General features: G+C 38.7%; 2 protein-coding genes across 2 annotated transcripts; both read right to left on the reverse strand.

The window, feature by feature from the left end:
• Nucleotides 1-44: 44 nt before the first annotated feature.
• her3 (hairy-related 3) lies at nt 45-1,572 on the reverse strand. The gene is made up of 4 exons (XM_034695398.1): nt 1,177-1,572; nt 967-1,062; nt 764-845; nt 45-638 (listed from the first exon to the last, which is right to left on the reverse strand). Exons 1-4 carry the CDS (start codon nt 1,228-1,230, stop codon nt 160-162), a joined length of 711 nt encoding a protein of 236 aa, XP_034551289.1. The 5' UTR covers nt 1,231-1,572; the 3' UTR covers nt 45-159.
• An 8,985-nt stretch (nt 1,573-10,557) lies between these two features.
• LOC117821223 (taste receptor type 1 member 1-like) lies at nt 10,558-14,802 on the reverse strand. Its single transcript, XM_034695356.1, has 6 exons — nt 14,621-14,802; nt 14,040-14,355; nt 13,194-13,919; nt 12,835-13,041; nt 12,330-12,450; nt 10,558-11,486 (listed from the first exon to the last, which is right to left on the reverse strand). Exons 1-6 carry the CDS (start codon nt 14,800-14,802, stop codon nt 10,558-10,560), a joined length of 2,481 nt encoding a protein of 826 aa, XP_034551247.1.

Below are 14,802 nucleotides of genomic sequence, written 5' to 3' on the forward strand. Positions count from 1 at the left end.
TAGACCAATCATGACAACACGTTCTTTATTTTGCAGATTTTATTTAAAAAATAAACTATTGACAATATAAAAAGAAGAAGCTTATTGTGTAATTATATACAGTGCAGTTGTAAACATTAAAATTCTCTATGACATCTTTATAAAAGATTTCCAACAGTTCTACCAAGGCCTCCACACGTTTTCCCGAGTGTGTGCAGCTTCATTCTTGTGACTAACGTTGTGAGACTTGTTGTGACTTGGACTGTTTTCACGAGTATTTTGTTTAGGAGCCTGTACACAGTCAGCATCTTTGGTAACTTGTGGCTTCTGTGAGTCTTTAATTGGCAAAGATGGATTCGCGCTCGTGCTGTGGGGCTTCAGAGCTTTCCACGTGACCATTTTTCTCTCCTCGGGTCTCGCTGTAGATGGAAGAAGCCTCGGCGCCTCATCTCGTGCCTCAGCCTGACCCAGGCCGCTGTCCATGGTGCTGAAGACTTCCTCTCGTGCACGGGAGCGGTTGAGTTTACAAGAGAGCTGCGATAACATCAAGTTGTCTCTGCCGTTGACATTGTCCGCCATCATCAGATATTGACTGACGTTTGCCATGCAACTACGGAAGCCCATTTGATAATCGGAAAACTCTGAGGTAGAGGCAGCACCTAAAAGCAGAGAAGACATATTCAGGTCAGAAACACACCGAGGCTGTGAATGAAGTTGCTAAAACCAACAAGGTATTTAAATAGTTCAAAGTCTGATCTATAACACGAGTGAGGTTGCAACTTACAGCTCTGGATCTTTTGCAAGTTCCTGAGATGTTTCACTGTGAGCTCCAAGATGTCAGCCTTTTCCAGTTTGCGTTTTCGAATCTACATAAAGAGATTTAAAAAAATAATAATTATTCAGTCAAATTCGGTTTACAATCGTTTGCATAACTTAAGAAATCATTGCAACAAATATAATATAAATATAATAATGTTTTGTCCTTACACTGCTGCTATAGAAGTTCTCCAGCAGAGATTTTAACTGCTCCAAACATTTGTTTATGCGAGCTCTTCGTTTCTTTTCCATCAGTGGTTTGGAAACCTGTTGAAAAAAGAAATCTCAAATTATTATTGTATACAATACACTTCAGTGAGTCTGTGGAAATCAGTATCGTATCATTCAAACAAAGTTCTCTAAACAGTTTGATCTGCGCACCTTGTTTCCAACGATAGTTTTGGACTTCTCTGAGGAGTCTGTTGTCGCCACCATTCTGCTTCTTATTTCCTGGTTTCCTTGAAGGTAATCCCTTTGCCTCTCTTGCGAACGAATGAAGACAAGGCCCCCTAAGTGGGTTTATATAGAGACTCCTACTTAACATCTCAATGCAGACTGTCCCGCCTGTCTCTTGCGCTCAAATGAGCAACACTGGCGTCACTTGACAGCCAAAACCTACCAAACAAATCTTAACACACGACAAAGATTCAGATTCAAATATGCCATAGAAATAATAATAATTTGATACTGTTTAAAAATATATATGAATTTCGTTTTATTTAGCAATTTGCTTTTATATATTTACTTCAAACGTACTTTACATAAAGTGGCTTCACATTCGTATTCCCTATAGTTTTCTTATTTCTCACTGCTTTGCAAGACACAATTCACTAAATTTAGGTTACACTGCAGCAGTGGTCAGTCAACATCGCACTTAAGTGCAATCTGAAATAGGCTTGTATTCAGCAACCTGTTGCACTCTATCGGAATTACATAGCCTACTATGAAAGCCATATGCGCAACACAGCAAACATGTCACATTTGGCATCAGGCTCAAATCTCACGGACCACAAGTATTGGTGGGTACACTGTGTTGCCTGCGTGACAGATTGGAATCCACAAAAACATTTTGAGGGGCAACAAAATATCGAGGAGCGTAAAACTAAACTTAATGGGTAATCAAAGTGGTTCTACTTATTGACCATGGTGTGGGCACTATTGACTTCTGTATTCAATCTTTTATATGTGAGTTTCACGCTACCAGGTCGAAGGCAGCACCGTGGAAATTATATGTGTGTTCCCACAACATTTCGATTTTCTGGTGGTGACGTGTTGTTGAAGTGTTGCACCTTGTGACAGTTTGCTCTGCCTCACCTGAAGTGTTTTTTCTTTTCGTTTATTAAACAAATTGGACATGTGCACACACCGTTGTTCACAGACATCAGTCCACAAAGAAAATGTAAACTCGAAAAGCAAGATATATTTTTTAAAGTTCTTAACGCTTCAGGATTCTCTAGCTTTTGTAAGTTGCCAGTTTTTGTCTTCATACCAGGCGCGACGAGGCACCGAGGAGAATCGAGGGCCGCCCCTTGTCCTCGGTCCCTCGCCTCCCGATTTTCCACACTGCTCTCTGAAAGGAGCGAAGGCTTGGGAAAGTCATACCAGCTGAAACAATGTATTGACTATAGGTTCACTGCAGTTCATTGCGCATCTTATGCTCGCACACAGGCCGTCTAACTATACTTAATGGGAGTGAATTCAAGGTGAAGTCGCTTTATTATAGAACTCTAAGCTTAAGCTCTGTGGTTATGAGGTCCATGTTTTCATTTGTCCACTCAACTTCAGGTGATTTCTTATAAGTTAGATATGTTGCTGAAATTTCAGAACCTATAAGATATGGTGAACATGGTGCGTTATAAAGCCACGCGACACCGTTGAGCAAACCTTTCTAAACCTCTCTGTACCCCAAATCTTCTTCTTTGCCTTATCCAGAACACAATGTGTGACTTAAAAAGGATGAGGCTCGGGCAAAGGAAGGGCATTTGTCTTAGAAGGGGGCGTATGAAAAGAGGCCAGTTTATAGTAACGAGCCATTGATCTTTTCTTCTCGCCTGCTTTGTGACCACGAACGTGTGGGCATCATAAGATTCCCTCTGCTCCTAAAGTGAGCAAAATAAGCTGGTTTGCTTTCCTCAAACTCCTTATTACTGAGATAAAAGTAGACTCTCTGCACACTCTGTATTACCACTAGTTGTATTAAAACCTTGTAATTAGCAGAGTTAATTGAGATTGTAAGTAGTGCAATACGTGACATATTTTTGTGACCAATTAACTATAAGTTCATTGGTCATGTATTAACTGAGTAACATAGTTCAAACATAGATGTATCTGTCCAATAATGATGCTGAAATGGCCTCGCAGAACTAATCCAGTTTCATGTCAAAGCTTTGATATTTGAAACAGACTACAAAAACATGCATGTCAACACTGTGTCAGAGGACACTAGAGGACATTAAAGCGTAAAATGTACCGGAAACGTGTAGGACATAAAATGTGGTGCCATATACCGAGGCATTTAATTGGTATGAAATTTGGTCGAGCTGTGCTGGTGTAAGTGATCTTTCTGGTGGCTTTTGTCCTCCGTGGAAGCCACATTATCTGCTTTTTTCACGCTTGCTTTAAACACAGGACCGTGGAGCGCCGCTTTCAGCATGGAGTCGGGACATCACAACAGTCGCTTGTCTTGTTATTCTGTGCCACAGAGAGGACATTTCACCGCTGATTATTCGGTATAATTTCAATGAGTGTTTTCTCTCTGTGGGGTCAATATAGGCAATGGGGACTTTCAAAATAAAAGGGATAGGTGATAAGCTATTGCAAGAGGAGATTTGGAAGTTTTACTTTACAGAAATGCCTGGTAGTTTGCCTTTTTTAATCAATAGTAAGGTCATTAACATTTTCATTGTATTATGTTAGAAGGGGTAACTATTTGACATGGTTGTAAGGTTAGGCCCTATACTGATATCAACATTGGTGGAGTGATACAGTAAAGTGATGTATCACAGCTGTAGTTGGTGTTCAGTTATCATACGGTTGAGATGGACATTAAATATGTACGAAGACACACAGCAGACTTGATCCTTTTGTTCTGTAGCCACATACCGAAGGTATATTTAATTGAATTATACTAAGTTTAGAGTTACCGCTGATTCAACCCAGTAAATCCCACAATGACACGGGTGACGGCTTCCTACTGTAATAAGGATAAATCGTCTGCTGTAAAGTGATGCGCTTTAAAACAGTTTCCCTCCATTTCCACCTCACTTCTCTTTAACGTTATGTGCTCGTCGATCCATTAGAATAGCGCACCGAGAAACTTGTGTCCCCATTGGATATAATAATGAAAGTGCCATTACATGACAAGTTAAGTGTATGTTTATGAAAGGGCTCGGTCTCTCACTCTACTTTCACTTTTTCAGCCCCAGGTCATTCATTAACCCTAACGGACCTTTGTCATGGATGCCTGCCGGCGGGGACCTGACAATGCAGCTGTAATAATTGGACTATTGGGGAACTTGTTAACAACAATTAGTGAAGCAATTACGCAATTACTGCAATAAACTATTTTCTTCCTCGAGGGAAACTGTGACATTTGCAAGCCAATGTTTAGGCGTGCACCCAAACGGTGTAATAAACGGGGGTAGGGATCCACGTTTTCTTTTGAGCTATTTTGAAGAAAAAATCCACCTAGAATAAAGCAAATTGTATAAAAAGATATTAGAGAAAAAATACAATGTTTCAATTCCATGCAAATTAGTGAGATTATACTAATCTAACCTCAGATAATAAAAAAAGCAATGCTGAAAGGTGTTTAAATTCTGATTGTTGCTAAACGTTTTTCTTTTTAAACTTCAAATCTTCTGTGACTTCTGCCCATACATGTTCAGTGCTTTCCATGCACTTTTCCCCCCGAAGAAGGCAGTTAAAATATGCACACACACAGGCTCATAATTTGGCGCACCGTGAGCGAAGCAAATCGATGTACCGCCTTCCATTCAGATGGCCTGGAGGCAGCGCTGGTGTGACCAAAAGCTCTTTGTGAGTAACACAGCCACAGTAAAGAGAGCAGGTACATGAACAGGTGCACTGGAAACTTATTGGAAATATAGCCAGGGTTTTCTGAAAGCCACGCGACGGACCTGTTGCAGAAGCTCTGATCAAATAGATCAAAAAGAAATACCATCATGAATTTCTATAGACTGGTCATCGGGTTATTTAAAGACTTCTTACTTTGGTTTGGGAGCACAAAGGCCACTGTTTGCCTGTGTGTGCCGGGGTTACCGCTTGAAAGGACCAGAGGTGCACATTAACATCGCTTAAGGTTTTCTCAAGGGCCGAATGAACTGGCTGGAAAGTAACTTTATAACTCGATGGAGGATGAAGCCTTTGTCAAGCTCTGAACGGAGAGACACAAGTGCCTAACAAAAGGGGAGCGCCATTGTTAAAGACTAAAGCGCATGGGTATTGATGCGCCTTGAATTACAAAACATCTGTCATTTACTCTGAACCACTTGAACAAGATTTGAATGAGAATAACCAAGCACCCTCTGGCGCACTGTATTTAGCCGCGCGTAAGAAAACAGTTAGCCTACCACGCATAGGACTAAGGTAGAAATAAAGCGTTTGGTTTGAGAGTATAGTGCTATTAAAGTTTACATTTCTCTGTGTACTGGAAACGTGATGCTGTCCAACTTTACTGCACCTAGCGACTGGTTAGTTCTGCTTTGATGGATTTATGACTGAAGAAAAGATATACTCCTTTTGACGAAATCCATCTCTGACACGCACCGCCAGGCTTTGTATATTAAACCTACAGATAGTTTTGAACAAAAGCACGAGGACTAAATATTAACAGAAACGTGTTGTCGTTGCTGACAGGAGCTTGACTTTTTTTAGATGGATGCCCACTTAAACATGAAATCATTTAGTCATTAACTCTGTGCGTAAATCATTTAATTGATTTTCTTATAGTTAGGACCATAGTGTTTAGTGCTATATCAGTCAACCATGTTCATTCTAACAAAAAACACCTGATAATTCTATACTGATAGATAAACAAGTAAAGCTTATTAAAGTTAAGTAAAATAGCGGAGCTGATCTATCAACATTAGCACCCTTCAGGCGAGAGACATTCTAAAGGAGACAGTTTTAAGTCAAACCCCATATGGCCACCAAACACAAATGGTCTTCATATATAGTTGTTTTGTTTCAGCGTTGGCAGCAAAAAGAAGGACCAGTTGCTGGCCAAGTTTTTTTCCCAGGGTTCTCCCTTTATCTGACCAGAGTGGAAAATTGAAAGGTACAAGTGAAAGACATGGGGCGTTCCTCCGATTTTCCTCGCTCCATATTTTGTAAACCAGAAATATGTGACCTCTCAGCAGAAATGCTGCCTCCCTCAACTTGAAAACAGTTACAAATACTTTAACGATAAAACCAAACAAGGAATGTTTGACGTCTTACGTTTAATAAATCTGCTGCGCATCAGTTTTTTTATTCATAGCAGAACCGCGTCGATTTAAACACCTGATGAATCTAAATGTTCAGGATTTATTAACATATAACTTTCAATTATTGTAATCTCGCCAAGCAAATTATGTTGCTTGAAACTCAAATAGTGAAATTGTAACGAGTGGAAAATAGACCCATGCTAAATGTCTGTGGAACAACGTGTGTGGCGAATGTTACTCCGAAATTGGTATGAAATTGTCAATTTGTTGGTGTCAGCGTTCGCCTCTCCAAACGTGCCATATGCCATGCTAAGTGGCACTATTTACCAATTCGTTCCTAGTTTCACGGTCCATCCTCCCCTTCTCCCTGCCAGGAAACTGAATAGCTTCAACAAAATGGCAATTTACCCTCTGCAGTGGCCACAAACCCCCTGCGGTAAGGCTCTTTCCGTTCCACTTTGTGGGACACCCCAGCATCACTGAGCATCACGGCGTGAAACTGACTTTCAAATGCAGACAGAAAAGGGTCCATCGCGACCTCTCTCTCATGTCAGCGCTTCTAATGCATCACTTATTTCGTGTCTGGTGTGGCCTGTTGTCAGAGTGAGGTACACTTGTTAAAGCAGTCAAATAACTTGTCTTTATCTCACTTTAACACTCAAATGAGATGTGGGAAATACAAAGCCCGCATTGCAAAACCTCAAATGGGCATTAGTGATGCTCCATGAATATAAATATATATACATATATACATTTAAATTAAAATATACCTTTCTAGAGTAACACCACTGTCCAACAAGGATACAATTAATACACATACAGCAGTAATAAGAGAAAGAGAGAGAATAAACTAAACACATTTTAAAGTCAGCTACTTGGACCATATAGCACCTTTCACAGCCAGCACAGTTAGAGCAACACAGGAAGCATTCTTAGGACCACTGATAAGTTTTAAATAACGTAAAGTATCAGAAGAAAATAAACAATTATCAACCCATTATTCATAAAACTGAGCTTTAGAGCTCAAATTGATTAAAAAACTGTACCCTGCTTCACAGTACCAACCTTTCTCTAACCCCAAAACAGCAGTTATTTTAATACAGGCTTTGCATTTAAGTAAAGCAAGAAGCATAAGTTCAGTCCACATGTTGACTCATCAAGATCACATCCTGTAAATAAATCAATACAGTTGAACAAAATTTCTTACAATTGTAATTTTCATGTTAAGTGCCAATATTTTAAAGACTTATCAAAAAATGTATATGCAAAAACTAAGTTGTCCCTCTGAGGAAAGTTTTTAGAAAACAGCTTATACTCCCAGGTCAAAAAGTACACAAAAAATGGGACAACTCAGTAAATCACAAAAATAATGATCAAAGGTTGGATTTAATAAGTACAGATTATAATATTCACATAACATTTCCAATACATCTTGACAGAAATGTGTTGAATTTGTGTTCCCAACACTGTTTAGACGATAAATGGTGCATATGATGTATGCATTTGATGTACCTATAGGCGTTTTATGTAATTTTTTTTCTTTTCAAAACTTTATTAAGCCTCATTTTATAGCGTCTGTGTTAAAAAAAAGAAGTCACAGAATGAAAGCTATTTTTTCCCTTTTTGTTGTTCTATGATATTATCACCAGAGGGCGCTCTTATAGCGCTCTCTGACTTGTTTCTCTAATCAGCAAAGGAATACATGTGACAGATTTATTCAGTTATCATGTTACTTTGAAGGATAGACAAAATAGTTCAATACAGAAACTAAATAGAACACCACACCCCAATAATTTCTTCTAATCTTTTCATTTACAACCCCATTTCAAAAAAACAGTTAGGACCTTGTGTAAAACGTTAGTGAGAACAGATTTTGATGGTTTTCAAATCATTTTAAGACACTATCTAATTAAAAATACTGCAAAGGGGTTGCTTTTGCTTGGTGGTCTAAGCGCCACATACAGAGGCTAATATTCCTGGTTTGACTCCCGGCCGTGACCATTTTCTGCATGTCTTCCCCTCTCCCTACTCCCCACATTTCCTGTCTCCTATTAATAAAGGCAAAAAGCCCCAAAAATTAGCTTAAAAAAAAGGATTAAATAAAAAATACAGCAAAGTACGGACAACATATCAAACATTTAAACTGAAAATGGTATGCTCATTTTAAATTTGAAGTCGGCAACACAAAAAAGTTGAGAGAGGAATAAAAGATACTGAAAAAGTTGTGTAGTACTAAAAATCACTCCTTGGTTAACATCTTTCAGTTTATTAAGTACATTTGAAAAAGGGTCAGTAACATGACTGGGTATTAAAGGGCATTTGAGAGAGTCCAAAGCTCCATCTGAATACAGATAAGAAGAGGTTCACAGCTTTGTGAGAGACTGCATGAGCAAAAAGTTAAACAATTCAGAATAATGTTATAAGCTTAAAATTGTAGGAGTCAGAGAATCTGGAGAAATATCTGTACAAATGGGACAAGGCAAAAAAAACAATCTTTGATGGCTGTAGATCTTTGGGCCCTCAGGGTGCACTGCAATAGAAACAGATATGATAAATCACTGCAAGGGCTAAAATCCCATACAGAAACCATTGTCTGTGAACACAGTTTGTCGCTGTGTCCACAAATGCAGGTTAAAAACTGTGCAAAGAGGAAATCATATACAAGCATGATCCAGAGATGCCTCTAGGTCTGAGGTGAAGTGGGAAACTCTCCTGGAGTCTGACAAATCAAAACTTGACATTCTTTTTGGGAATCATTTATGCCTCATCCTCTGCTGAAAAGAGGAGAGGGACCAACCTGCTTGTTATCAGCGTACATTTCAAAAGCCAGCATCCGTGATGTAGAAGGCACCATTAAAGCCTGTAACAATATAAACAGGTTTTGAAACATCATACACCGCTAAACTGGCCTGCCTGCAGTTTAGACTTGTGAGCCATTGAAAACATTTGGCGCATCATAAAATGAAAAATATGACAAAGGAGACCCCAAAGTGTTGAACAGTTGAAATCCTATAACAGGCAACAATGGGACAACATTTCACCTTCAAATCCCCAGAAACGGACCTACTAGGGGGAACCGGGGTGATGCAACACATTGATGACATGCCCCCGTCCCAGCTTTTTTTAAAAACATATTGCTGGCATCAAGTTTAAGATGTCTATATATAGTTTTTTCATAAAACAGTCAAATGTTTCAGTTTCAGGCAAATTAATAAGCTTCATCTAAATTCAAAGTGTCTATTTAAAGGTTCATTGTCACAAATATAATATTGCTTTAACATGAATGCGGGATATGCAGCTTGCATATCACTTGTCTCAAACTTGGGTGAAATACTAACATAAGAAAATTCAGTAATTCAAGTATAAAGTGGAACATCACTGTGGAGTGGTGCCATCAAATGATAGGATTAGTGTAACAGCAACCTCAAAGTAGTATTGAACATGAAACAACACACATTCTCTTTTGTGTTTGTTGATTGCATCTCTTTTATTTTTGTATTACAGTTGATAAAATAATACATGTGAAAGAGAACAGCAGTGAAACGGTTTAAAGAAACATTTTTAAGGTGGCTAAGAAAAAGCATCTACACTCTGCAGCTCACTTCAGTCTCTTCTTGACTCAGTACATTACAAACACAAACCTTTAGGGATAATTCTGCGATGATGATATTTGTTCTGACCTATTTTGAGTTTGAAGCTATTAAAACTGAAGAGGATATGTTATTTACAAAACTGGGTGCAGTCCTTATTTACATTTCCATCTTCTCACCACAGGATACAAACATTAACATACTGCAAAAGAGCCCCTCTCAACTTCCTGTGGTTGATTTGATTTTACTATTTACAACTTCAGAATTCGATTGCAAAATGCATGAAAACATTTACAGATTGTAGTGTTTTTTTCTCTTAAACAAGACACCATGGGATATATGGGATCCTGCCAGTCAAGCTTTTGGGTCGCAACTGTGGCCCCCACATCAGCTCTTAATCCTGATAATGAACTCTTTGTTGGGTATTATCCTCTATAAATTTCATAGGGGAAAAACATGAGAAAAATATTTATTTCCTTTCATGGCTACCTCTTGCCTTTTCCCTGGTCAAAAAAAAAAAAGGTATTTCCTGCACTTACTCTACAGTCTTGTCATTGAAAATAAGTAAATATCAGATATCTTTTTTGCTTTGTCAATGAATGATTATCTAATATATATCTTTCTTTGACATTCTTATCTTCTTTTCTTATGAGCAATGCTTTAATTCAGAAGTTATAAAACACACTGGATTTTCAATTTGATGCTCTCATACCTACTTTAATCATCTACTGGCTTATTGTTTTGGTATAATTCTGAATGAGACCTTGGAAGTACTGCTGTGTGTTTTTGTGAGGTTGAAAAATGATGATGTAGCATTTTGGGAGGAAATACCACAACAGGAAGGAATAAAGACTGGAGAGTACTGCCAGGGCATTACAAGTTTGGATGTACTTGCCACGGTAAAGCACCTGTATGGTTGCAAAGATGATCCAGGTGAGGATCAGCAGGAGCAGGCAGAAGGTTATTGCTTTGGCTTCATTGTAATTTTTAGGGAGGTCTTTCCCCATGTAGGAGAAAATGAAGCAAAGAGAGCCCAAAGACACAAGTACAATTGCTGAACCAGAGAATGCTTCGAATTTAATTCCACAGCTTAGTATGATTTCTTCTGGATACCAAACTGTTTCATTGTAGGGCTTTGGGGGATAATAACTGTAGCATACAATAAGAGAGAAAGCCTGAATCACAAATGCCACAGTGATGATCAGCCATTGACCTTGATATTTCATCCACCAACTGTAGAGCCTTGGGAACTTGGCAGCCATTTTGAAAATGCAAACTATTTGAAAAGAGCGCACAACGAAACATGCAAGACAAACAGTGTAAAACAAAATAAATGGCAAAGACCTCAAAGTACAAAAGGAAGCTGTTGGCTTACCAAAGTAAAAGAACACACTGAGACTACACAGACTGAGGCAGCCTAAAATGAGGAAGCACATTGGTCCCCCAGCAGATCTGACAATAGGGGTGTTGTAGTTGATGACAAAGAGAGCAGACATAGATAGTGTGAGACCATCCAAGGCCACAGTCCCGAGCATAATCAGTATGGCCCCACTGTCTGTGAATGGAATGTACTCCACTGAGCGCAGATTGCATGATGTACTTCCCGCTGTGGACCATTCTGTCTCCTTACAGCTGATGCAATTGTAGGGATCCTCTGGTTGACATGGAAAAACATAGATTGGTGATAAAGTTAAGGCTTACTTGGAAAATGAACATCCGAGGAAGCAATGTTATGGTCATGTCAATTTTGATTATGTAGTCCATTTTTACAATAGTATCACAAGTCTGCCTCAAAGGGGCTTTCATTCTGTACAGCATACAACTAATACAAAAAGTCTTGGATCCACTTTTTTAAATAACAGAAATAAACACTTAATTTTTATACTAAATACTATGACTTAATACTAAAATACTAGAAAGCTGCTGTGTTTTTTCTTATCCATTCCCACAAAGCCAAATGTAAATTACAAATACCCTTAGTAAGGCCTAGAGCAGTGTCAGGAACTGGCAACCTGCTATGTTCTCTGATCCCACGTTAAGGCTGATAGGAAATAATGTGATCCAACACATTAGAGATCTTCTGTTTGACCCAAAACATACGGTAGGTCACAGACTGACAGTGAATTCTAATTTTACACAATTTATTCTTAGTCATCTTTAAACTCCTGAATAATTGACCCTAGCATTGGTCAAAGTGAAAAGGGAAGCCTCAGGTTTAAAGCTGTGTTAATTTTTTTTACACAAGGAACACGAAGCACCCCTGAACATCACATGATAGCTGCCATGCTGCTGCAGAAATGCTGCTACCAGCCTGACTAAAATCTTGAACAGATACGAAAAAAAGGAAAGGGAAGTGCTGCAGCACATGAGCTGTGGGCACAGCAATGCAGCCCAATGGAACTCTAACCTCTTAACAGGCACTCTGAGGATCCCCATACACCAGTGTGATGGCAATTTTAAAAAATAGTTTTTTGTCCTCATGTGTAAAATACTTAACCTGTTCTGTTGATATAAGTTCCATTTGGACAGATTTCACAGGTGAAGCAGCATTTATGGATTCCAGTTTGCTCTTTAACGTAACCTACAGAGCATTCTTTGGAACACAGGGAAGTAGGCGCCTGTACAAAACAATCATTTAGCAGCACATCAAATATTAGTAAAGTCCATATTTTTAAATGAATGATTGTAAAATTAATAATAATTGTAGATAATGAGTGGTAAATCTTACACATTCAACCTATGCCATGAGCAACCACCACTAGTGGATGCTAATGATAATGTTTGACTCTGTCATAGATATTAGCAATAAATCAAAATATATGTCAAATATATATATGTCAAAATATATATACACTCAAGTTCAACATGCACAGAAATATTTCAGTTTTACTTGGAGAAAGGGAAGAGCAGAGAAGGTATTATTTATCACCATATCATCACACTCTTGACATACTTCCATATGTTTCACTGCACTTATTTTAATAATGAAAAACCCAACTCACTTCTCCATTTGTGTACCACTGGATTTTGCTGTCATTGACGAAGAAATCTATCGAGGGGTGAAATTGATAAAAGCCAACCTCCTCTGCATCACCACTGTGGTTCCAGAAAATGACAGAGTAGGATCCATAATCAGGGTCACCATGCTCATCAAACGTAATATGTTGGTCTAAAAGTGTGAAGTTGGACTTCTTCAGCTCTGCTAGAACCTGACGTGGGTACACAAAGTTCAGATTAACATTCATTTTGCACTCAAATATTTAATTGAAATAATTGTGTACTGTCCAAAGTTTCAGAAACCATAACCAACACAATTCAAACATTTACAGTAAAATTGAACATTTCTTAAAAGTACACATACCATGTATGGGTACACTGTAGTATTGCCATTGCAGTGGTTGTCTCCACATTGCAGGGTTTTATGCAAGGCATGTGCAATGGCATAAACAGCAGAGTAAACAGGAAAAGAGAATGATGGGTCCGCAGAAAGGATTTCTTCTGCACTGAAGCTACTGCTGTTGAAAACCTGATTACAAAACCTACTTCTTGGCAGTTTTTCACTAACAGTCTGGCTTTTAGTAGAATAGATAAAATCATTGAACCCAGGTATGGTCACAAATGGTTGAGAGACCCCAAGCACAGTTCCAATATTTTTGATTCCTTCCTCCTTAGGAAGCATCTGATTTAAAGACCATGCATCTCCCGCTATCCACACTTTCTCGGTGACGTTCAGCTGTATTGCTGACATAATGAGAGCTTCAGCAACCGATTTAGGAGCAAAAACAACAACAGCGTGCATCTTCTGTACCTCTATCTGTTTGAACATTTGTGGATAATCTGTTTTATCATCAAGACCCTTGGTATACGCCAGACAGATCTCTGTGTCCTTGATCCTTTTTCTGAACATATCAAGCCCATCATTGCCATAATTATCGTCACTATAAAGGAAAGCAACCCAGCGCCAGTTGAAGTGTTGCAGGATATTAACAATCACTTCTATGACATCTTTATTGGGATGCACCGTTCGTATGAAGGAGGGGAACTTTGCTTTTTCTGAAAAGACAGAACTAGAAGATCCATAATTGACCTGTCAAAAGGTTAACACAGAAAATCATCATTCAGAGACATCATAAAGAAAATGTTGTTTCAAAGAGTCATGGCAAAAAAAATTGTACTATAGAACATAACAATTTTTTTTTTAACTCACCATGGGTATAAGATCTGTCATGAATAGAGGGGCTATAGTCAGGGCCTTAGTGCTTGTAAAAGGTCCAACTACTGCTATCACTTTGGATACATCAGAAAGATTTGTTTGTTGCTTTTGAGGTTCAACCCACGGTTGGATCAGTCCATTGATTGAGATAAGTTGGAAAATACTTGGAAAGTTTTGTGCATCTGAGCATTGGTCAAACATCTCATAGCCAAGGGATATATCAGGCAGGAGGCTGGTTGAGTTATTGATTTCCTCCACAGAGAATCTCATCAACTGAAACCTCCGATAATTTGGCAGATGGATGGGTTTACTGAGGACAGGGAGGACAACAGCAGCTCAGGGTCACTAACAGTTTTAAGAGCAGCTTGAAAAATTTGATTTTGCAATACATTTTCTCAGTTCTGCTGACGTTGTTTATACAAGGGCTATGGTATGCTATGCTATGCTAATGCTATGCAAGATAATTTGATCATGTTACAGGGTGGTCATTGGGTAAAATAGCTCAAAATTGGTTCTGTATTTATTTATTTATTTATTTTCTTAAATGTGGCATCAACATTTATTATAAGACTCACCTGGAGCAGTCAACAGCTTCTGGTCTGTCGTAAGAAACAGGGGTAGTGATGTGATGAATATCAAAAAGTCCACCTATCAAATAATCTCCATCCAGATGAAACTCTGCGCCTGGTACCGTGCATTGAGCCAGAGCATGAATAAAAGCTCCCAGAAGACAAAGAGAAGCGAGGAACAGGTTCAT

Source organism: Notolabrus celidotus, chromosome 11 (assembly GCF_009762535.1).
Source record: "Notolabrus celidotus isolate fNotCel1 chromosome 11, fNotCel1.pri, whole genome shotgun sequence".
In the NCBI taxonomy this organism is placed as follows: domain Eukaryota; kingdom Metazoa; phylum Chordata; class Actinopteri; order Labriformes; family Labridae; genus Notolabrus; species Notolabrus celidotus.